The 24,536-nt window shown below is 40.6% G+C and overlaps 2 protein-coding genes across 3 annotated transcripts; both read right to left on the bottom strand.

The window, feature by feature from the left end:
- Nucleotides 1–756: 756 nt before the first annotated feature.
- On the bottom strand, nucleotides 757–3,817 carry b3gnt2a (UDP-GlcNAc:betaGal beta-1,3-N-acetylglucosaminyltransferase 2a). The gene is made up of 2 exons (XM_080759929.1): nucleotides 3,687–3,817; nucleotides 757–2,398 (listed from the first exon to the last, which is right to left on the bottom strand). Exon 2 carries the CDS (start codon nucleotides 2,375–2,377, stop codon nucleotides 1,172–1,174), a length of 1,206 nt encoding a protein of 401 aa, XP_080616055.1. The 5' UTR covers nucleotides 2,378–2,398; nucleotides 3,687–3,817; the 3' UTR covers nucleotides 757–1,171.
- On the bottom strand, nucleotides 3,689–20,971 carry commd1 (copper metabolism (Murr1) domain containing 1; the record flags this gene model as incomplete). 2 transcript variants are annotated; one of them, XM_080759931.1, is made up of 4 exons in its annotated part: nucleotides 3,689–3,818; nucleotides 9,455–9,541; nucleotides 19,527–19,817; nucleotides 20,798–20,971. In XM_080759931.1, the coding sequence occupies 4 exons, from the start codon at nucleotides 20,969–20,971 to the stop codon at nucleotides 3,810–3,812; spliced, it is 561 nt and encodes a 186-aa protein (XP_080616057.1). In that variant the 3' UTR covers nucleotides 3,689–3,809. The 2 variants fall into 2 exon arrangements, with proteins under 2 accessions (XP_080616057.1, XP_080616056.1); XM_080759930.1 differs by lacking the exons at nucleotides 3,689–3,818; nucleotides 9,455–9,541 and adding an exon at nucleotides 13,369–15,892.
- Nucleotides 20,972–24,536: the final 3,565 nt, after the last annotated feature.

Genomic DNA, 24,536 nt, shown 5'->3' on the forward strand with positions numbered 1-24,536 from the left:
GTGTGTGTGTGTGTGTGTGTGTGTGTGTGTGTGTGTGTGTGTGTGTGTCTGTGTGTGTTGCTCATGCTGCCACATCTGTATTTTAGTGCATGTGACAATTAAAATAAAGGTTTTATAAAGTTTTTTTTGTCCATGTACCTTTCACACTCACTTTCACACACCGACAGTAGAGGCAACCATGCAGAGCACCAACCTGCTCGTACGGTTTCACACAAATTCAGGAGGCACTGCCTCCTGAGCCAGCTGTTTGTCTTGTTTCTATAAGGGGTGCCCACGTTTTTTTTTACTTGAGAGCTACTTTCAAAAGGACCAGCTAAACAAGATCTATCCACTGAAACAATTATTATTGTTTGTATTTCTGAAAATAGTTTAAATATATGTACCCGAGGGGGCTTTCGAATAGCGGATTACATATAATTTGTCTTATAATGAGACAAATGCACTTGGAATGGGAAATAGAGGGGGAGAAATTGAATAGGTAGGAGTTTTTGTATTTATTTATTTGTGATGCTACAGACGTTTTTGTGCACAGCAACACTCTTGAAAACAAAATATTGCATTGTGGGTTTGAGCTGACAGGCCGTTTGATGTCAATCAATCAAGTGACCTTAATTCAAGTGTCAAAAATAGTTTTTTCTTTTAATATATTTAAAATAAATTAAATATTCTTTAGGGGCATATCATGTGATCTAACCGGCACAGCCTTTGTGATCTACTGTTAGATCAAGATCTACCTTCTGCGTACCCCTCAGCTACACAGTGAGCGGAAAACAAAGGACATGTTGAACATTGAAAGATAATTTCATCAGAAGTCAAACAAATCTTCAGTTCATGTAAGTAAAGAGAAAAACTGATTGTTGTTGCAGTTACACACTTACTTTAGCAAGAAAGTAACTCTATTATTCTTGCCCAAGTACTGTACTGTAGATTTAACAATTCAATTCAATTTAACATTGAAGGCTACACCTGGAGAGACGTCTCAAACGTGACTAATTAGATCTCTTGGTAAAGAGAACACTTTGTTGCTTCTTAAGTTCTTTTCATCACTTCTGAACAATAGCCCAGACAGATATCTTAGAATTCAGTCTTTCACAACTGTAAAAGTTTAAAATGATTCCAATAACAATAGTATGTATAACAAATGCAACTCTGCATAGATTGATATGAATGCTCACTGGCACTCTACATCGGGATCGGCGAGCCAAGACCATATCTGGATCATTTCCTGTGGTGTCCGACTGTGCACCAGCATTAGGCTCTTATAGATGCACGGGTTGTACCTGTACTTCTCCTCAATGCCAAAAGTCCTGAAGCCCTTGTGCTTTTCGGGGATGAGGCCCAGCTTTTTCAGACACATCCCCGTATAGACGTCATCAATAGGGTACAGCGCCACCTGTCCAGATATTGCACTGAGACGCAACGCCAGTTTGCCAGAATACAAGTACCCTCCACCGCCTGCGTAAGGCGGGTACTGTCCAACAAACACACTCTCTGGGATGAAGTACTTGAGCTTCGGGTCCCGGTGAGGCCCTGCGTTGTCGATGACATCACCTATGAACAGATCTTCAGCTCTGGCCTCTGGGAGACCTTCCAGGAAATCAATGATTTGCAGAGTGTTGACGAAGACGTCATCGTCAGCTTTAAGGATGTACTGCACTTGGGGACAGTGTTGGCTGAACCAATCCAGGAAAAGAACCTCCTTAAGGGTGAGGTTAAAAAAGGTATCCCTGTACTCCCATTGGAGGATGTCCCTGTGAAGCTCTGCCTCGTGCTCCAGCATCCACGACAGGTCAGGGAAGAAGTCGACCGATGTGGCACTTCCTAGCAGGAAAACCGTTACCACACCACGATTGGCTAAGACCCCCGCCCGTCCCCAGGATTCACGAATGGCCTGCCGCCGATCAAAGTGCGGAGCCAACGACTTTATAGCCAGCAGGAGGTAGGGTTTATTATCACATATGTGGGGTTGATTGATCAACATGGGGTAGGTCCTGCAATGCATGTGCCTTAGAAAGTCCTGAAAGCGTTGCGGTAATGTGTTGAAGTCCCAGATCTGAGTGGACACACGGACGTCCGTCTCACAAGGGTTGAGGGGCGCCGTGTCATTCAGCCAATCCGGCAGGTCAAGGAGGGAGCTGTTGGAGAGGGCTGATGAGAGGATGGGGTTGAAAAAGAAATCCAGGTGCTGCTGCTCCTTGTTCCAGAAGGACTTGCTTAGCGCCTGTCTTCGCCAGAACCTCTTGGATGGAATCCGGACCTTTCGTCGATCACTCTTGTCCTGGCCCAGGTTCCGAGACACGACCACCAGGACGCAGATGAAAATGTTGAGTATCAATATCATGCAGATCACCCTGGCTTTCCTGCGGCTGGTGGGCATGTTGCCTCCTCCTTTCTGGGCCTGGAAAGAGAGAGGAACAGGGGTTAAGATCGTCGAAACGTGACAAGAAACAGTCAATCTGTCTGCCTCTGAGGTTAGCACACTTACAACAGACTCAGAATAGAACATAGGTATATGTAGAAACATAGAAAGACTGGCTTTGTAAAAAGATGGAGACAAGAGTGTGGAATGTGTGGGAACAAATTGTGACCGTAGTCCTGCAGGAATGGGCCGATTCGCATATTTCCTACTCTCTCCTCTCTGACTTCAACAATGGCAGACAGGCATCATGGGATTCCATTTAGACATGCTCATGATACCAATTTACCAGCAGCATTAAGTCATGGCATATTGACTCCATACACACAAAAGTGCTCATGCATCTCAGCACTAACCTTTTAAAGCTTTTATTATTATTATTAGATTGTTTTTTTATTGCATGATATTCATCACATTGGCATGCAATTCAATGTAAGGAATTCTAAAATAGCACTAGTGTAAATAAGTGATTTCTGAAACATGTGGGTCCTGACTAAGTGAGTTCACATGACCACTATAAGAAAATCCCAGCAGCTGAGAAAAAAAAACAAGGAATGAAGTTTAACCTCAAATGACATTGCACATTAAAAACATTAAACATCAACCAGCTTAAAATAGGAAACTTACAACACAACACAACAGAACTGCACTTTCTAACACTGTAGTGATTTTACCTACTAGTGCCAGATGAGATGGTTTTATGGTTAACACAATACAGTGATTTAAGCTGCCAAAGATTTGTGCAAAGAGAGAACATTTCTCTCTTGCCGAACCACAGTTGCTCTCTCCACTCCGTTCTCATTAAATACAAACGCCAGGCCAACTCAAAAGTGTAAGAGTGAAAAAAGAGTAAACTGTATGACGGATTCACAAATAGCAAATGAAGTCATCTGCACAAATACGTCGTATGTAACACTTTTACAGCAGCAGTGAAATAGGAAATAGACACATTTCAGTTCCTCTGTGTTTCTGACACACGAATGTGAGGTCACATTATGCACATCATACCAAAAAGTGTGAACTTTATACAGTAGCTTCTGTTTATAGGGTTTTAACAGGTCATATGATAAAACTTCTTAGGCATTATCAACCATATACTTTGACCTTTTATGTATATAAAGTATGAACTGCACACTTTTGCTTGATTGGGTCTAGATTGTTTAGCTTCTCTGGTTTCCAAATTTGCTAGTTCTTCCAAATTCTGACTTTAATCCATTTGATTAAAAAGGCTATTGTGTGTGTTTTCCAAATTGTGAAGACCTGGTTTTACCTGACTAGTGGGAGGGAGTTGCTTGGTCCGTTGTGTTTGCAGACTTCCCAGAGCTCTATTCAAGCCATGTGGTTGGCTGGTAAATGTCCCCAGAAGACGCAGGTGTGGGGGCCTGGTACGTTATCAAGCCATCTGGAATGAAGCATAATCACACTGCTAATCAGAGAGTACACACTACCACCATGTTTTATGTTCACCTTTCTGTAACACTGGTAGTACAAACCAGGTCAAATGACCCGGAACATTATTAGATTTTCAATTCATCAGAACATTTAAAGAAGTACAAATTTACACTTCTATGATTTTTTTTAATCATATATACAGTCAACCTTTGGTCGTTGTAATATGTGCTTTATAAATAAAGTTTGAGTTGAGTTGAGTTGAGTGGAGTGGAGTACAATGGGACAGAAATTAGTCCTTGACCGTGATCTAGAGAATGGTTCTTACAGTAGGGGTGAATGGGCAAAAAACATGTAATAATAGCCTTGTTTGTTTTGCGAATATGAGATTCCATGTCTTTCACCCATGCCATTCTCGGACAGTGAACCATTGTGTTGTCCGTTGGATCAAATAATGTATCTATGTTCACATACAGTAGCAGCATGGCTCCAATTTGTAGTGGAAATACTTTCAATATTACTGTTTTATTAGGAGCATGAAATTTATGTGATGCAATTTCCAAATAGAGAGAACGAATTACTGTAGTAACAACTCGATTCCGGGGAATAAAAAGAAGGTTCAGACACATCACAAGTTAAACTAGAAATGCACTCTGTCGAGCTGCCAACTTGCGCTTTTCACACAAGTTAAGTAGGCCATGAATGGCCTACTTGTGCGTGAGCAGAGCGTGCAACCTACTGCTGACTTGTGTCAACTTACTGTCCGCCAAAAGGTATTTTGTCTCCCCTTTCTGAGTCCACCATGATGACCTCCAGATTGTATGTCTGGTAACAGGTGTCAAGTCTTGTTAGTGAGTCTCTGTCTTTGTCCCTTCTGAGTTATATGTCTATATATAACTCTGAGATATCCACATAACTTTGAAACATAGATGGGACATGTTGTCCCTCGGCCAATCAGGGAACACCGTTCTTACACACACACACACACACACACACACACACACACACACACACACACACACACACAGCCAATGAAATGAAACATACCATAGTTACGTCATCAAAAATACACAATCCCTGATTGGCCGAGCGACGCCACCGACATGCCAAAAATACACAATCCCTGATTGGCTGAGCGATGCCACCGGCATATGCAGCCGAAAACAGTATTTTTTTAAATGTAGCTGTTACTAAGGAGCCTCTCTTTGGAGAAGTTGAATACACCTGTTCAATGTCATTAAACATGAATTCCTTTATTGATGTATTAAATATGTTTTACTGCTGCACACCGGTGTCCTTGTATGAGTACAGTAGGTACAGTACATGGCAAATAAACAGAATCTGGCTCTGATAAAAAAAGGAGGTGAAATTACTAGATTAGGCATGCCTGCACAGGTCTAACCTGTGCAGGCAAGGAGCCAGGTTGCAAACCATTATCTGTCAGTTAATGCTTATATGGCTGTGAAATTGAATATTGTACCTTCAATAAAGCTGCCTTTTATTTTAACCAATTAAGACCCCCCATTAGAAAATGTTTTGTGCCAGGGACAGAAAAGAAGGCTTGTGTAAAAACACTTTCAATAGTTTTCCAAAAATGTTAAAAAATAGCAGATGGTTTTTTTTTCTCCAGAACTGTTATAAGTTATCCAATGTTCTAAATCCTGAGAGTTTTCTGAAAAACGTACAGTATGTTGACACAGATACCTTCCTGCCTTTAATGGTTTAACGTCCAATGAAACATTGGTGGTGCTAGAAGGGTTCACAGCCACGATGCCCAGCAAACAGTTCAGAACATTTCATGATAATCCACCCATTCTGTTTTGAGATGGGCCATGGCTTGTGTGCAAGTGGATATCTTAGCCTATGGGTGGTGCTAGAGCAGCTAGACGAAAGGCCATCGAGTCACCAATATCAGTAGGAATCATCCTCTGGGGGAGCAGGAAGTGGAAATCCCAGGAAATCCAGTCAGTAGTTCTCTAGACATGTTGTTTGGGGGCAGGGGCCAAATGTTGAATGGACTGAATGTTCAACCAATGGACAGACTGACTGACATAACCATCATTACCCTCATAAACCCTCTATCTATGGGCTACTTATTAGTATGGGCTATTTACTTAGTAAATATAACTTCAATTGGCTCTGTAGTTTATCCGCTCTTTTCCCCCTCTACTCCAAATCACCTTGCAACGAAAAATTGCAGATCTACAAGCTCACAATGTTTGTACCGTATAATTATCAGCTACTTTTGCGAATGTTCCCCTGGAACAGGGATCCTAGGTTCAAGTGGTTAGTTAGAGCCCCAACAATTAATAGTAATAATAATATTATTTTAATAATAATTAAAAAGTAAGTAACTAAGCAAGTTTAACAATACTTTTATTTGTATAGCACTTTTCAAAACAATTTCCAAAGTGCTTTACAAAATCAAGCAAACACACAAGCAGCAACACACTGAGCAACACATTCCACCTTCCAGTGGAGTTGCGTTGCTAGGGAACAGCTTGGATCCAACATAAGCACTTTACTGTAAACCTAACCCTATATGTTGAACGGGGTCCCCCAGGGCTCTAAACTAGATCTTCTAGTATTTCCAGTCAAATACGAGAAGAAATAAGGCTTTAAGGGCTTTCACTGTTGCAGTTTAAAATAGGATAAAGAAGGGAGAAAAAAAGAAAGGAACAAAAAAAGCCTGAGTTACCATGTTAAAACCAGTGTACTGTAGATTAAATAAAAAATATAAAGAGATTTCAGCGCAATTGATGAAAGGCACAGGAGACATGCCTTGGTTTTGTTCAACAGTCTGACAGACAGTTGCTAAATAAAAACTCTGCCAAAGTCTGGTGTTGTGGCTCTTGATACTCTGCTTGACTCTCCCCACTTTTCGCAGAACAGGGACGCTAGGGTTCATGAGTTCAATGAGTTAATTTGATGTAATCTACTGGACTGATATTCACAAACACTGCAACAGGAAATAAACTTGGAAACATTTAGAATGTTTATATTAAGTAAGTCCGAAAAGGTTCAGATATTAATCAGTAAATAGAAGAGATTAAGAGCTAGCCTTAATCTAGCCAAGAGAAGGGATAAAACAAGAAAAGAAAAACAGGAAACTATAAAATAGACTAGATAATATCAAATCTAGCACAGGTAAAATATGGAAATAATGTGAAGATAAAAGAATCAAACAATAATAGCAGAAAATAAGAGCTATAAGAGATTTTTGCAACTAATATAGTGGAAATATTGGTACAAGAGGACCTTTTATTTACAATGGAAGAGTAAGACATTATGTATAAAGGTACATTTTAGTCTGCCATTTAGTCTGTCATTTTAGTCTGTTGTTGGTGAGTTAAATTAACACTCAGATTTTTGTTGTGTGAAACATTCTATTATCGTGTGCTTTTGACCACACAATGTTGCAAACAATGAGTATCAAGTATCAACAGCAAGGTGTTAAAGCTTCCTTTGTAGTCTAAGACTCTTGTTACAGAAATATACCAACAGAACTGGAACATCGATCTAAACCCTGGTGAAGGAGGGCTAGTAAGATCCACTTACAGATCCACTGGCACCAGCAGCAGAGCAAAGGACACCTCGTCAGCAGCAGAGCTGTCAAATAATGATAAACACAAGTATTGTGTCCAACTGTTGAGTGTGAAATTGATATTAGCATGATTAACATACTTACTACCCTGGTGTCCAGCTTTGGCTTTGTTATTAATTGTTTGCCTGAGTCCCGTGGTGGGAGTTCTGGTCTGGTTCTGGTGAATATTAAGTAGTTCTGGTCATTTTTGTGGGGGTCTGGGGGCCACGCATAAAAAATAAAAATACTATTTGTATTGTTGACCTATTCACTAAAACAAGACCAGGATACCCACCACGGGACTCAGGCAATCAATTAATACCTTTGCAACCACTATATTTATGGCAAGTATTTCCTACAGCTTTAAGTCCAAAAATCTGAAGTAACCCCTTTAATTGGCTAAAGATACACTTTTGTCATACACATTAAGTGCATTTACATTGCATCTATTCTATACAGAACATGGTTGTACTGTTAACTAACTCATTCTCTCGCGCGCGCACACACACACACACACACACACACACACACACACACACACACACACACACACACACACACACACACACACACACACACACACACACAGGCTGGGAGGGCGTTAAATAACTTAGGATTAATGTCGCTCTGGGAAACCCTGCAACAACAGACTAGCCTGTTATTGTACTAACAGTTAACCTAGTTCTGTTATCTATTACTGTACTTTCCATGTAATGTAATGAGACGGGGCTTAAACTCCTACTGTTACTGTATCACTCGGATTTGAAATATTAAACCTGAAAGTAGCTGTAGTCTTTGCCTTAAAATGTATTGAAGATTCCAGGTTTTAAAGCAACAGATATAAATGCTGGAATTTGTGGAAAATAACATGGCATTAGTAGGCTACCTATGTTATAATTTGGCATTCTCATAAACAATAAATATGTTATAGCAGATACATTTGGGGTGTTTGAACAGCTAAATTCCGACACACTAGTAAATAAAGTTTGCGATGTCAACAGTGCAAGAAGTCAACCCTGCTAAATTCAACCAAACTCTTTGCAAATAGTCTACAAGGACAGGACACTTGGACAGGACACTGCGAATATTGCTGGTTTTGCATGCAAGAGTCAAGACATTTACGATGTATACATTTATAGGCCAATATTATACCAGTACAGTCAATTCCATCTGTAAAACTAAAGTAACTTCCTCTACTCATGATGAATGCTGATTTTTCAGCAGTTGGAGAAGTTGAACCATTCATATTTTAAGGCAACAAAACAGATATTGTTGTATATGGGAATATGGACTATAGTATTGTAAATATCTAAGTGTGTCTTATCTGTTGACTGTTGCCCTAGCTATTATGTTGAAATCGAATCTGTGTGGTAGGCCTATCACCTTGGACTTTTTACTGCAGACTGCTTACACATGATAGTCATATAGGAATATCAATTCTACCAGTGCATGTTTATAATGTTAGCACAAAATGTATTTAGTAGTAGCCTAAAACGTCTTCAGAGCCATTCAGCTTGTGATCAGATGTGTTAATGTGTAGCGTTGTTGCATTATGTGTTGCTGTTACATAAATGTAAAATGTCCAACAAGTCTGGATGTCTATAACTTTGAGTTTACCTATCTCCAGCTGTCTGCTACACCCAATTATGATAATCAGAAACTACAGCTTTATAGAAATTGTGTTAACTTCATAAGTGTAACATCTTCAGACAATCAAGTCAGGGCGAGTTAATTGAATGTTAAACGAAAAACTATAGGCTATGCACCTTCTGCTTACTATATATTCTGGTATGAAAACCCGTTGGGTTTTTCCTACACCTGCGGAAGAAGGGGACTATATAATACGTACTACCATGGCCAAATAAATGTTAACGGGTAATTGGGTAAACGGACATGCAGTATGAGAAAAGTTGACACAAGGTATAGATCACCTATTTTGCATGTTTTAAAACATGATTCGTGCAGTAGCGTGCGACCCAGACCATAATCAGGTAAAACCGTAAATCCACACCTTGTAGGCACTAGGCAGGACACGTGAGAAATTGAGAATATAACTGAAACTTTACCTGAATCATAAACGCTTTCTTTCTTCGGTCCATTCTGTTTCTGCAGCTCAGTGAGCTCACAACCAGAACCTGGAAGCTGGACCCTGCCTGTGGTTGTTGTATCACATCAGAGAGAGGATATTATGACAGTCCGGTCATTCATTCTCAGTTGGAACTTGGTCGCCATCTAGGGCCATTTACGAGGCGAAAGAGCTTGCCGTTTTATGCTAAGAAATGTTTGTACAGTAGCCATAGGCAGACGCCAGACGGGCAGAGGCAGGGCATGCATGCGCACGGGTGCTACAGTTCTTCTGTTGTGTGCGGTGACTGAAACTTTACCTGACTCGATCCTCCTTGTAGTTGACGTAGCATGCCTCAGGGGCCGCTATATGTACACTCCAAACCTACACCAAATACTAACTAAAGCATATGTTGAGCAAATGCCATTTGGCATAATGTGACCATACCATTAACAACCTATAAGGCCTAGACTGCTAAAAGCCTAGACTGCTAAAAAAAACTATTTTCAGCCGTCTATTGCTCAGTGGGTTACTCACAATGCTGAATGTATTGCACACAACAAAAACACACTCTCTCTCTCTCTCTCTCACACACACACACACACACACACACACACACACACACACACACACACACACACACACATCTCAGCCTCTTATCTCTTTTTAACACACATCTCTTTCCCTCTCCCACTGTCTGTTTTATACACACGCCCACGTGGCACGTGCACGCACGCGCGCACTCACACACACACACACACACACACACACGCACACAAACTTATGTTCCATTTAACCTTGGCCTACCTACTCCTTCCTTCCATCAAATAATCCTCTCAAACTCATATACTCTCTGGAATGAATCATAAATTACTACTGCTCAGTGCATGCACGAAGATGTAAGCGACTCACAAAATGTTCCAATAAGAGGTTGCTCTAGTGTCCAAAATGTAAATTTTTCAGAAAATGAAAAACATCCAGCTCAAGTGATTTAGGAGGTTTTTGCCGAAGCACTTTTTCATACTTTCCATTAATTGGTTCAATATTCTTATTTGGATTATTGCACTTTATGTCATGGTTTGCTCCTCTGGCCCCATGAGCCCTCTTCAACAGCAGCCCTGGCCACTTTGATGTCTGGCCACATTCTCCAGTCCTTGGACATTATTCCAGTGTTCTCGATTCTCTCTGTCTTATCTCTCACTCTGCTCTCAATCTTTGCTCTCTTTTTCATTCTCTCTTTCTGTCTCTCTCCTCCGGCCACTCCAACATTCCTCTCCACCTCATATGTGTGTTCATACCAGGTTGCTCATTCACCTAGTGTCCTCATTTCCCCTGTGCTCTCTGTTCCATGCCAATGTGTTGAAATATGTTGATGAAGAAAAAACTGCAGTGCCTCTGGTCGTCTGTGTTTGGGTTATACATATATCTCTCAAGACATATGTTTTCTTCTCTTTTTTTGTTGATGGGTTCCCAGATTGGGATTCTACTAGCCTCGGAGCCTGCAGGCGTTTTGTTTTCAAAGGGTTGATAATCTACACTTAGTTTTAAGTGAAGTTTTAAATTAGCTGATTTTATTGTTATATCTTTGCATTGCTTTGTTTGCTCCAGGGACACTATTTAGTTATTGACGTTTGCAAACCTGTAAATATATTTAATAAATAAACTTCAACTTGAACTTCATGTAAGATCTTTAGTTTAGATTACTGTGTTACCGCTGTGGACATTTCAAGATAAATGTAGATTTACAGTAGGTAATAAAGTGAGTGTGGTTATGACAGGTCTTAAGGAATGGAAGCCTTGGTCACAATGGTTGTGCTATAGTGGTAGTGAAGCTATTTGGGGATTACACAAAGCTTCCCATTCTGGCCTCTTTTTTTTCGATATAATTTTTATCCCACGATTTTGTAACCCATTTTTTACCCTTGTGTCAATTATCTAATGTGATCCTGGGCTCTACATACCCTCCGCCAACCTGGGGAGAGCAACGGACTTGAACTCATGCTTCCATGAGTGTCCGAGTCGCTCCTTTACACCTGACAGGGGGGCCTCTTCTAGAGAACCAGCCACCACAACGTGAAATCTAGAGGCTCAATGCCTGCTTGACACCTAAATGGTGTGGACAATATCCACATAGACAAACAGAAGAGAAACTTTGCATCACATCTCTAATGGTCGTGACTCGAAACAGAGTCTTGCTGGAAATCAAGATATGGACAAAATAGGTATAGCCTATACTGGTATGTATAGTGGTAATGCACTCGGCTTCACCACCTGAAGGTGACTTGAGCCACAAGAGGCACCGTTCTGACCGCTGCGGACTGTGGAGTCACCTTCAGACAACTCAGCGCTGTCCGAGTTACAGTATGTACCTGGCAATTAGGCACAGAATCGTAAATCATCGCACATCCTGAACATAATTCTACATTCTTACAAACTCTGAACCTCTGGATGGAGGGAGTCTGGGAGATTGGTGGGTTACTGCTCTAATCTAATGGCCATTAGAATGTCCTGATATGAAAGAAAGAATTCAGAAGAAATAAGGTTACAATGTTTCTGGGAAATGTTTGGAATATTTTATTTTTTATGTGGTGTCATAATTTAACTTCATGTTAATGGCACTTCATGTCACAAAGGTACTACAGTAGCTAGGCTGAACTGCCATATAATTAATCCCAGGAAATTCAGTATTGTGTTAATAACAGTTTATTATTTCTGGGATGTATGCGGTTCTGGTCAAGCCTCTAATCAACATCAGATCCTGCTGATGTTCTAATAATTACACGGGTAAACACTGGGCACTTATGCAGCTGTCGACATAGATTAACGTAACTTTTTTACGGTGTGGCTCTGTAGAAGTAACCTGACGCTGCCAGATCCAAAAAGCTTGCTACACAAATTTGTTTCACAGCTTATTGGGAGCAGATCTGACTCAGGGCTCAACTCCGTCAGAGATCCCAGATGAGTGTTGTGTTGGGGAATATGTTTCCCCAATACCGCCCTCATCTGACAGCGTCAGGTTACTGTAGAAGGGTGTGTGTGCTAATCTTGGCAGTGGGCTGGACAAATCAACAAACTAACATGCACCTTTTCCACAATGTCAATGAGATCTCATCAGATCAGATCTTAGAATACATTTCACTAGTGTATTGGGATGTGAGGACTAGTGTTTCTCCTGGAACAAATATTATTTTTGTACCTTTCTGAAGGACAGAATGCGGGAATCAAACGTATAATGGTGTAGCACAAGATATTGGTGATACATACTGTGGGTTTTGGTAACATGGGTGATGTCTACAATGAATCTTGACAATTTAATGTCCACGACATTCATATACACACGGAAAAGGTAGTAGTAGTCATAGTGGTAGTAGTAGTTATATATTACATGACTGAATTGACTATACAGTAGTTGTACTTGAAATAATTCATGAATAAAAAAGGGGTAAATTGGCTCAGCGGTCCAGGCACCTTGGCCGGTAGTCCAAGTTTGGCAGTGTGCCGCGGGTTCGACTCCCGATCCCGACGGCCTTTACTGCATGTCACTCCCCCATTTCCTGTCAGCCTACTGTTTGTCCCTTTATAAAAAATATACAATAAAGGGGGGTAAATTGAGGTTACTTTCCGCTACACTTCTTGCTACAGTAGTACTGAACTGACAGGTGGAACATTTATCTTAACAAAACACTGAATGTTAATCTCGCCATGCAAACAGCTCAGCCACCCCATTCACCACCCTATGCCAGCCAGCGTTGCTTGGCTCCACCCATTTACCACCCTACAGTATATGTCAGTCAGCATTGCATGATTCAAAACATTTACCACTGTATGCAATTCAGCATAGCTTGGCAAGTTCAAACGATCATAACAGGCAAAGATTAACATCCTGGTGTGTTTAAAAAAGATATAGAGACAATGGATCATACTCATGATTTATTACAATACTTTAATAATAAAAACAGCATGAAAATGCTTTGACTCTTCCAAAGTACAACTCGATTAAGGCTCATAGATGACAGAAACCACTTGTCAACATAAACATGAATTATAAATATTTTCTTTTGGGAGGAGAAAGGTTGAGGTAATGGTTTCCTGAGCATACTGCACAAGGACAGGAGGCTTTGAAGTGAAGTACTGCACTGGTTCCCAAACTGGGGTGATTAGATGATTAGCTTACTGTGCAACAGCATTGTCATCTCACTCTACACTACAGTAAACAAACAGCATACTGTAAGTGTATATGTACACAAGGTATCTGCACAAGTTAAGAAAGAGGCAAACATTGTGAAAACAGCCACGCTTGGTAGTTTGGTTGTTTTCACACTATTTACAGAGTCAAACAAAATGTAATGGCTACAATTCTAAGTGCTTGGTTCCCCAGTTCAAATATTCTTTTTGGAGGTCGTGGCCTGAAACGTTTGAGAACCCTTGGTGTACTCAAAAAAGGTACCAGAGACAAAGCCCTTTATAGATGCCATGGACCTCATTTATAACTAGCGTGTTAACTTTACTCCTTCTCAGAAACAGACTGAATTATGTCATACCTGCCTGTAGCTTTTCATTCAATTGATAAATAGGAGAAAACAATGCAACTTTTGGGTTTTAGTATCAAGTTTTTCATTAACTAAACTGTTACCTTGGCAACATTTGTGCACAATAATCGTATATATATTTTGTTTCAATATGTCACTGTGTACTAAGTGGAAAAGACTACTGTTTGGTGCCTGGACATGGACAATAAATACAAGATGAATTCCAGTACAACAAAGTGCAGAAAGAAGCATATTGTTGCTGTGGGGCAGAAACCTTTTTTTCATTAAAGAAGCACTATGTAACTTTCCTCCTCTACCCCAGATTTGAAGCTAGTTTCCTGCACAGTGCTGACATTTTTACAATTGAGCTAATAGAGCCTGCCTGCTTCAGTGCTTGCTTGCTCAGAGGATACATTTAATCTTGACCATTAGGTCAAAATTTGTGTCAGATCCTGTGTCTAAGTGAGACAACAATCTTTGACACGATCTAAATGTCTCAACAGAAGAGCAGGGAGACAAAATACAACCACCCCAGACTGCCGAAGAGGTGCTGGCCTTTGGTCTGACACACATTAGTCCGACACCCTACCCCGAACACTAACCCTAACCGCATGTGGACGCCACAGGTGAGTTTTAATGGGTTAGTTTTAACCCTATCTACCGTCTAGCAGCGGCCCCGTCGCTAGGTAACGCTCACCTTGGCTGTGGTCCGTCAACTGATTCCCGCTCATCCACTGCCATTATAACCGCGATCTTAAAACCCTATTTTCTCAGAATCATTTCTCAGATTCAGGTGTTGGATCAAAACCGTGATGTTAGCGGCTCATTACTAAATCGTTGCTACCTCACAGTTACAATATTAACGCTTAAAAAACGGTAGCCAGATTAGCTTTAGCTGATTTAGCTTCCTGTTCATTTTGGAGTCTTCAAAAATCTTCAAACTGAATCAATGCTGGCAGTAAACTCTACCATACAGATTGGACAAAATTAAAATGTATTAATAAAAAAAATATCTATATTTATATAAAAAGTTATATAGTTACACTTTAACGAATGCCCTATTTAAACTTTGTGAACGTCTGTCTGTGGATTTTAGGGTTAGGGTCTTCGATTGGAAGACAGGTTCTTTTTTTTTTTACCCCATTTCCTAAAAGGTAACAGCTTTGGACATGCATAGGGTACAAGGTTTCCGCCCAACAACAACGATATGCGAAAATGTCATTCACTGTATTTATTACTTGCAAGCATGTGTGACTACTCTATATGCCTGTAAAATAAATTACATTGCATGCTGTAAACGGAACCCTAGAAAAATGATTGGATGAATAGACAGAGCGCGTCTGTGAAATGCTGCCTGCTCAGGCAGTATTACAATCTCTTAGATGAACAAAATCAAGTGGTTCTGTGCAAAGAAATGTGGATAGGAATGGATAGCAGTCATATACAGTATGATACACATATTACCGGTAATACATTTGAATGATATAGTCTGATCTATAGGACACACAAGTGTGTTTTCCGGTGAACATAGATCTTTAAGGCTTTAATGCACATGTATGAATGTATTGTTTTGAAACCAATACTGGAGAAGAAAATGAAATAGTCCAACCTGGACAGGAAGTCATTACATCATTATGACATTGAAGGAAGTTACAGTACAAAGAGAGCGAGAGCACACACACACACACGCACACACACACACACACACACACACACACACACACACACACACACACACACACACACACACACACACACACACACACACACACACACACACACACACACACACACACACACAACTAGCTGCGGTGAGCAATGCTGTCTATGCTCTCTTGAATGTTGCTCATCTTTTTCAGAACCTGGTTGATCTTGGCCTCATCAAACTCCAGACACACAAACTCTGAGTCCTGCAAAAAAGGATTACATTACCGGTACATTATTATTGCATTTTAAAGCATTTAATAATAAAGCCATCATGGTGTTCGGTGTCTTGCTCTCAGACACACATTGGACTGCTGTGGATATTAACCAATTAAAACACTTTCGGGGCCTTAGATTAATCTATCCATCCTATCTAGGCTGCCAGGATTGATCTGTTACCTTTGGAGCATACACCGAAGTATTTGCAGCTTTAATCGACGGAAATCTGGTGGAAAATAGTCCCATGGTTTGTTGATGAAGAGAAAAACATGCCTAACAAGTTAACAACAATGTCTAACCCCAATATTCCGTCCTGGCAAAACAAATCAGTCAGCTCCATATATGGAGCTCATCGATACAGGTGTGAGAGCCGAACCTCCAGTGCCTAAATTGTTAGTTATAGCTCTCATAAGTTAACCATTGTTTGAACGAAACCATGGTATTCTCACAGCCATGTCTGTGAGAAGTAGTTTTATGTTGTAGTTTTATGTTGCCGGACATTCAATGATTTCACACTAATGAGTGTGATAAATCATGAAACATCTAAAACTAAATTTAATTTAGTTGCTACTAGAACAGTGGCAAGAACGACCACTAACAAACCTACTAACTTCAAAGCGATAAATGAGACGTAGCTTGCAAGTCAGTTCAGGCAGACATACTCGAGGGGGTTCATGCCATGCTCAAAGGTGCATACTATACTCAAGGGGTTAACATGCTGCATTACTTGTGGGCGTATAAGTGTGTGCAAGTCCCACACGTCATTCGCCGATGCGGCAGTCAGCTGACCAATTGGGCAGGCTACTTAAGCTCACTAGACTGCATGCTCTTCCTGCCTTCCTCTGCTCATGGTTCCCGGTTGTATGTGATGTTTGCTCCCACCACCACCCCAGCACCACTGGTGGGCTCTGCTATTTATTGTATATCCATCTCCCTGCTCTTTATGTTTTATGTTGTTGCTTAATCGTGCCGAGCAGGGAGAAATCCAGCAGAGCCGAATGCCAAGTCAAATATCATTATGCACACTTGTTACTCATTCTGTAATAAATATTGGTAAATCTATTCGTGAGTTGTCTGACTGAACTAGTATTTAGTAGCAATTGGCTGGTGGCAGAGATCATCATAGCGTACCTATTTTCATTTTTGGCAAATATTTCCACAATTTTCCAAAATATTTCACACAATAAAATACAAATAGCATGCAGACCTACAAGCTCACAAGGTGCAAGGATTCGACACGTTGTGTGAAGCAGCTATTTTCACTCTTCGTCGTATGATGAAGTATATATAGAGCTTAACGACTTAAAACCCTATATACTTTGTTGAACCCCAAGAGTTACATCTATCTCAACACGTTGCGAGCTTGTCGGTCTGATATTTTTCGCCTCAGAATACGGAGAATAGGGACGCTAGGGATTGCGTGACGTAACGGTGCAATCTAGTGAGCAGAGCACCGTGCACAGAGCTCTATTCATCTCTCTCCATGTCCGTGACAATAACATGTGACCTGTGCTTTACATTCTACTTAAATATGCATGAAGTGGAGTTCAGTGACATCTCTGTGACACTGACATGACATACACTGCCCCCCGGCCTCCATCCACCTGCTTTATTCCTCCGATTGTCCTAAACAATGGATGTCTCGCAGGGATCCTTTTCTTCAACACCTGTTGCCTGGTTACCACCACCATGTTGAGCTTTGAGCTACATTTTTATGTAAGAAAAGTGCTATATAAGTAAAGTTCATTAACATTGTTCCAGGATAGAAATTGCATCACTTGTTCACCCGTTTACATTTGCATTCTGTGTGGACATACTCATGACAAAAACTATATTTCCTGCTGTGTAAGACAAGTGTGTATCTGCACAAGGATCTCAAGGAGTGAAAGGGCTACACAGTCACCAAACCTTGAACACTACAGATGTATTCTAGTGATGTAATGGTTGAGTGGATAGTACACCGGTCACATACTGTAATCATAACGAGCTTTCAATTGACCCCTGTTGCATGTCCTTCCCCCACACTGCTCCCAGTTTCCAGTCTGTACTGTCCAATTTAAAACCAAGCAAATCTATCTAAAATTGCTAAAGACAGCAGCCAACCTGCCCCCAATAGGATAAAGCCTGGTTGTAACCTAGTCCAAAGTGGTTTAAAAAACCCAAAATCAAAATTCAGCAAAAATAATAATATTTATCTTGAAAACTCTAGAAAACATGAAAACCACATTCATGAGATAATCACTAACTAATCAGCCATTATAGGTATAATCCACAGCAGTACTGTGTATAGGTTGCTATGGGTGTGGGTGGACTTGTATTCTGATCCGATAGGCAGTGCCAGGAGAGCTCAGAATCAGATCTGGGGGAAAGGGAGTCGTCCCTGACACTATGACAAAGTAGGAAACACACTCCTGGGGGACAATCTGACATACAGTACATGATGCCACCAGGTCTAGGGCTGTCACCATTACAAATGACGATGAATTGTCACACAGATAATTGCGATTAACGATTTAATTGTGTTTCTTGCATTGAACATTGGAACGTTACAATTTCTATTTCTGTTTGCCTCTCAACGTTTCTCTCTTATCAGTCCCATTCTTCTTATCAGCGTATAGTAGCAAACACTAAGAATTTGTGTTTCTTTCATTGGGACACGTCTCAGGTTCATGAGGAGTTGTCATACTGACTCACTGTTGCAGAACATGGCTTTCCTGATCCTCTCTACCCTGTGTGTACTGTAGTGTGTACTACTGGCTCCAGCATCTCATTGTCATTCTAGAGACAGCAGATCAAATAGGATATGCCAAATACCACGTGGTAATAGCACAACATTCAGAGCAGCAGGAAACATCCTCTATTTTACTATATAAACACAACATTCTAGATACAGTCAATCGCAATGTGTTTCACTTTCAACCTGGCATATCTACAATCTCGTTTGCCACTGGACACAGCAGTACGACGAAATATAAAATAGTGGTTCAATAACTTTCCACTGTTTCATTTAGTTTAATTATTTACAATAGACATTATGTCATCTCTGCATAAAACAATTCACTGTCTGGCATAGTGCATACAGTATCTATTTGAGGGCCCATGGCAAGATACTGTAACTGTGGTCAAACCAGGGAAAAACATGTGTGCTCTATTGTATATTGGGCGTGTCTGAGTTTTTGAATTTTGAATTTGAATTTTATGACACCTTGCTGTGTTATCTGATATGGTGCCATGGGCATGGGAGTGTACTGTGTATGCCACCTACAGTATGTACAGTTATGGTGTATGATGATTAAGCCTAATTTATGGTCCAAAGTACTATGGTGTATGCTTGATTTGATTACATTTATTTGTATATTAGACTTATGGTCTACCCATGCAGCATATTTGGAGTTTCGAACCTTTTACTTTTGACCTATTTATGAGTTCATTGTAGTTTTCAAAATCTTTCCCAAAATATCGAATCATATGCATCTCGAGATCCATATTGGAATGGCGTTTCTCCAATGTGGATCTAGTCAAGTCATACGGTATGACTCCAAAAAAGGTTAAGGTTAAGTACAAAACATGGGAAATGGAGGTTCTAAGTTAGCTTACTGGAAGTGTACACAGTTAACTCACCTGGTCAGCCCTGCCTAGCTCCAGTTCCACCAACGCCACAGGGCTGCTGTTAGCCGTCTCGCCCCTGCTGGCCGCCGTCTGCAGGTCTACTCTCCAGGACAGACCCCTGAGGCCTGGCTCCCAGCGGCTCTGTCCCAGCAGGCTCTCCCTCACGCGGCTCCGCTGGCTCTTCCAGAAGCGAGAGAGAGCAGCGGCCTGTTCGCTGCTCACCGCCCCGCCACCCTGCTTCCTGGTCTGGGCTGTAAGGAAGGCCTCGAGCTGCTCATGATCCATGTCTGCCACGGCAATGGACTAGGAGATGGAGAGGGACAGAAGCGTAGCATTGTGTAACTATGCATGATCATATTTGATTAAGGGGGAAATGTTTAGCAACATAGTACGGTAAGTCTAAATAAATCTTGCTACTACCAGTAAGAACTAAAATAGTAAACCATTGTACTGAAAGAATAGGAAATCAAATGACACTTTGTTATCAACAATTCTGTGAGACACCTGTGGTCATAGCTATGCTGATAGGATGTATTAGTGCTGCCACCTGCTGGAAAAAATAAGACCAAGAGTAGATAATATACAGTAGCTAGTAATAGTGATCTTATAAAACACAAATTAAAGTCATGCTTCTGTGTCATGTTATGAGAGCAACTTAACTTAACTCCAAGCAGCCATGATGTGTGTCAAATGACACATTGAGCGTGAACTGGAAAGTGATGTCTTGGAGATGTAATGTTAGCTTGAACTTTTATATCAAAGCCACTGTACGTGTGCCATTTCATTATACCAGTGGTTCTCAATGTCCAGGGGTCCTTGAGGGGAATTCCAGGGTCCCCAGTTAAGTGAAATAGGAACCAAACTGCAACTGCAACTCTGAGAGAGTACAAATGGAACCCATGGGAAGTTGGGATTTGGGAACCCATTTGTTATGAGTTATAGGAGTCAGTGAGTGTCCTAATGCAATACCAAACTTGGGATAGGCTACAGCAATCAATTAATTGCACGTTGCCCTCTCCTAGAGGCCACTTCCCACTATGTGTGAGTCAATGTGACAACAAACAAAGACAACACACGGTTTGTTGTTTGTTGTCTTGTTACAAACCCCCTATGTGACATCATCAGACAAACACACAGTCACAGAGTACATGTTCAGTAATACCAAATACACCTGCTTAGACATTCTCAGTGCTAATTTATAGGTCAGACTCAGACGTTATAGTGTACTGTATAATATTATCATGTTGTGCGGTGAAAGACAGCAGGAATACTACATGATGTACCTTTATAAGGCCTTTCATCTTCTCGTACAAGGCGTAGAACTCTTCCTGCGGGAGGTCTGGATATAGTTCATTTTTCAACAGTTCTTCGGTGATCTCCGTATTATTGTAATAGACACTTTGAGCAATCCCATTTAGAAGACCGATCAGAGATTTTGCTGCATCGACGTCCGCCATGTTGCCCTGTTATGATCACGTGACTGTCTCACATCACGTGAACGTCACGCAGTAAGGGTAACGTCACACCCACGACAGACTGTAAAAAAGAAAAAAACCTGTGGAATAATAAAAAAGAAAAGAAATAAAAGAAAAAACTGCGAAAAGCCTTGAAATACGAGGAAGAGCAAAGGAAAATTCTGACTCACTTGTCCTTATCCACAGGTAGGTCCAAGGAAGAGCAAAAGAGGCCAGCCTCAGAGTCAGACATGTGAGTTTGATAGCTTGAAATCAGTTTGTCATGTGGACTTGACCAGCAGGGGACACTGGAGGTAGGGGTCTGCAAATATGCACACGGTTCACCTGACTTGGATTTACCTGCCAAAACAAACTAATTTGACTATACTTCTCGGTCTGGGGCCCATGACCCACCTCTTGCCAACCCATTTTGCTAGTCTAAACTGGCTCCGGGTATAGACTAGAGGACAGAGTTAAGCAATAAAAAATGTGATTAATTTATTTGCCCTCAATGCCCTCAGTGGCCTGCATACCTGACTAACTACCTCAAAAAAGTGAAAGCGCAGCTACAGCAAAAGCAAATGTTCATTTAATTCCAGGGTAAGCATATAAAACATAAAATCCCATGTATTTCATAATTTTCATTTTGGGTTATAAGATCACTCAAATTGTTGCCTAGGGTTAGCAACACATCCGTTTTTCTTCGAGAGAAACGAAACTTTGGGCCCCAGAGTGTGTGAGACTTTGCTCCTTGGACCCATTGATAGGCTATAGGCTCTGTATCGGTGTAGCTCTTAATAGCCTGTTATAAAATGACGTACACAGTACACTGTCACGTACCCTATTTACTGTATTTGGTTAGCTTGAAATCATTGCAGTCCGTCAGGAGGATTTGAAAGACAGCGCTCTAGCAGGGGTATACTGGGAGGGCCTGCAAATATGAACACGGTTAACCTGATTTGGATTTCTCTCACAGCCTTTCAGTGTATGTGTGGTGTTATTGGAACCCCTATAGGTAAGTGGAGAGGGGAAGAGAATATCACTGAGGTCTATGGCACTAGGTTTAGAAATAATGGGGAAAATAATGAGAATTATTCTGGCAGCTTAATTTTGAATTATTATCAAGAACTTCTCTTTGGAGTCTGGCAACAATGGCTAATCATTCTAAAACGAATACGGTACTATCACTATTTGATTTAAAAAATGGCATTTCGGAAATTGCAGTGAGTTTGATAGTTGTCAAAGTGGGTGATACAGTAGATACAGTAGCAGCAACAATCAAAGCCCATAATGTTTGACATGGAGGTTGGTCGTAGCCTACAGTACCTACCCATGGTTTCATTGTTTAACTTCACCTACTGTATTATTATTGTACTGTTCCTAACTTCCTATTACTGTTTTTCATAGTCTCTGTCACAGTCCATAAATGTAAGCTCCATGTCAATGTACTGTATGCAAAATAGGTCATACCTCCATCATAAACAAAGCTACACAAATAATGAGATGCTGTAATTGTTGAAACAAAAATATCGAGTTGAAATCACACAGATGAGCTTTTTAATTCAAATATGTTAATAAGAAAATATGCTCGTACAGTATGCAGTTTTAAAATCAATCAACTTCTTAATGTCCAATAATCTGTCCAAGGAATTACATAAAGATAATTGAGCTTTTAGTCAAACAGGTGGTCATTTGAGAGAGTGACTCGTATACACAGAATGAACAATCTAGAAATGTTTTCCTCTAAAGAGCTATACTGGATCTGGAGCCTGGTATCAACTACTGTAGTAATACAACCAACTTTGCTTATGTTTAATTTATCAAACTGAAAACTGTTTCACTCTTAAACTGACTTTCACCGCTGCTATTTTGACAGGCAAACACATCTGAAGTCTTAATAACACTAATAGTGGGTGCTTTGCATTGGATGTACACTGTACAGTACAGTAGATGTTTCTGCCAACATTAAATCTGTAGTTTGAGTTGAGTTGTTCATGACATGTAGGCCTAGATAAAACACAAATAATGGCTAAACATAAAGTTAGACATGTTTACTATTATCAATCCATATGAAGTCACATGCTGTTTGGTTTTTCATTTGGTGGCATGACCTTGAGCATCCATAAAAGGTTAAACTCTTCACCAAAGTGGATTAATGCCTAAAAAAGCGAGAGCTTGCCTGTGTGTTTCACTGTGTAAAGGTGGCTGTGCCTTGTTCCATGTAGTATGATTTTTTACACAGTAATTAATATACTACAAATACATGTTGGTCCCATTCCAGTCAGGGCTGACAGCATCTGGTTACTAAAATCGAGAAGACTTTCAACATTAATGGTGTTTTCTCTCTTGTTGTTGTTTTCAAGGAACTTCAGACATAAACTGTGGGACTGCATCAAATGTAATAAGGGTGGGGAGTGTGGCGGAGGGATACACAGGTAAAGTAAAGTAAATAATTGAAATTTAAAGACTTTCATTTAAAAATGTCATACAGAATACATGTAGGAAACATTCTCTATTTGGGAACTTCACAATCATCTTCTTACAATAACTAACTCCCAGCCTCTGCCTCAGCCAGTGATTGCCATGGCAACCCCACACCTGCCATTTAATTACTTAAAGGGACACTTCACCCTTTTTGCAAAAAAATATATGTTAATGACGTTTAGGAGCATTAGAACACTTTCCTGGGGGTCTTTATGTGTGCAATATGTGGTTTTAGATATTTTAGATTGTAGCAGTGAGCCTGTTGTCTCTGATGTCATGGACACTGGGCTCACTTCCTTCCTGGACTACATGTTGTCTCAGTAAGAGCTCTCCCCCCTATCCACAAGGAGGAGCAGTGCACCAAAGAATTATTGGAATTGTAGTCCAGGAAGGTAGTGAGACCAGTGTCCATGACATCAGAGACAACAGGCTCACTGCTACAATCTAAAATATCTAAAACCACATATTACACACATAAAGACCCCCAGGAAAGTGTTCTAAAGCTCCTAAACGTAATTAACATATATGTTTTTGCAAAAAGGGTGAAGTGTCCCTTTAACCAGTCCACGTTTCAAAATCAGTTTGCACTCTTCAGACACAGGCAGACAGACAGATACAGAGATCTCCATATAGGCACAAAAGGCCGGGACTCAGACGTGACAGACGGGCGGTTAAAACGGGTATTGCATAGGTTCCCAACTTTCATCGTTCCCAAGTAGTCCAGTGGCTGATGGGCAAAGGTCTAGTATTTTATAATACATTAATATGACATCACTTCTTCCATGATAATCCAGGAGCAATCGAGGTGCTTAATGGGATCCCAGAAGGTACCAGAGTGACACTCGAATCCTACGCGTTCGAAGATCATCTCATCTTCCTGGAACTGAATTTCACAGATGGAGATTCGAGTGCTATTGTTCAGACTAAGATGCCACTGGATGCCGACGTACTACAAGATGTATGTTTTGATGGTTGGATTCTATAAAACCATTCCACCTCAAATTATACTTATTATAGACACTTAATTGTACACTTAACTTAAACCTTTCCTCTTCTTGCAGTCTGGTGGAGTTCTGTATTATTC

The sequence above is a fragment of the Protomyctophum bolini genome (assembly GCF_963924005.1).
Source record: "Protomyctophum bolini genome assembly, chromosome: 3".
Lineage (NCBI taxonomy): Eukaryota > Metazoa > Chordata > Actinopteri > Myctophiformes > Myctophidae > Protomyctophum > Protomyctophum bolini.

Excerpts from the sequence above, each read along its gene's own strand:
- b3gnt2a (XM_080759929.1), bottom strand. The coding sequence starts at position 2,377 with ATGCCCACCAGCCGCAGGAAAGCCAGGGTGATCTGCATGATATTGATA.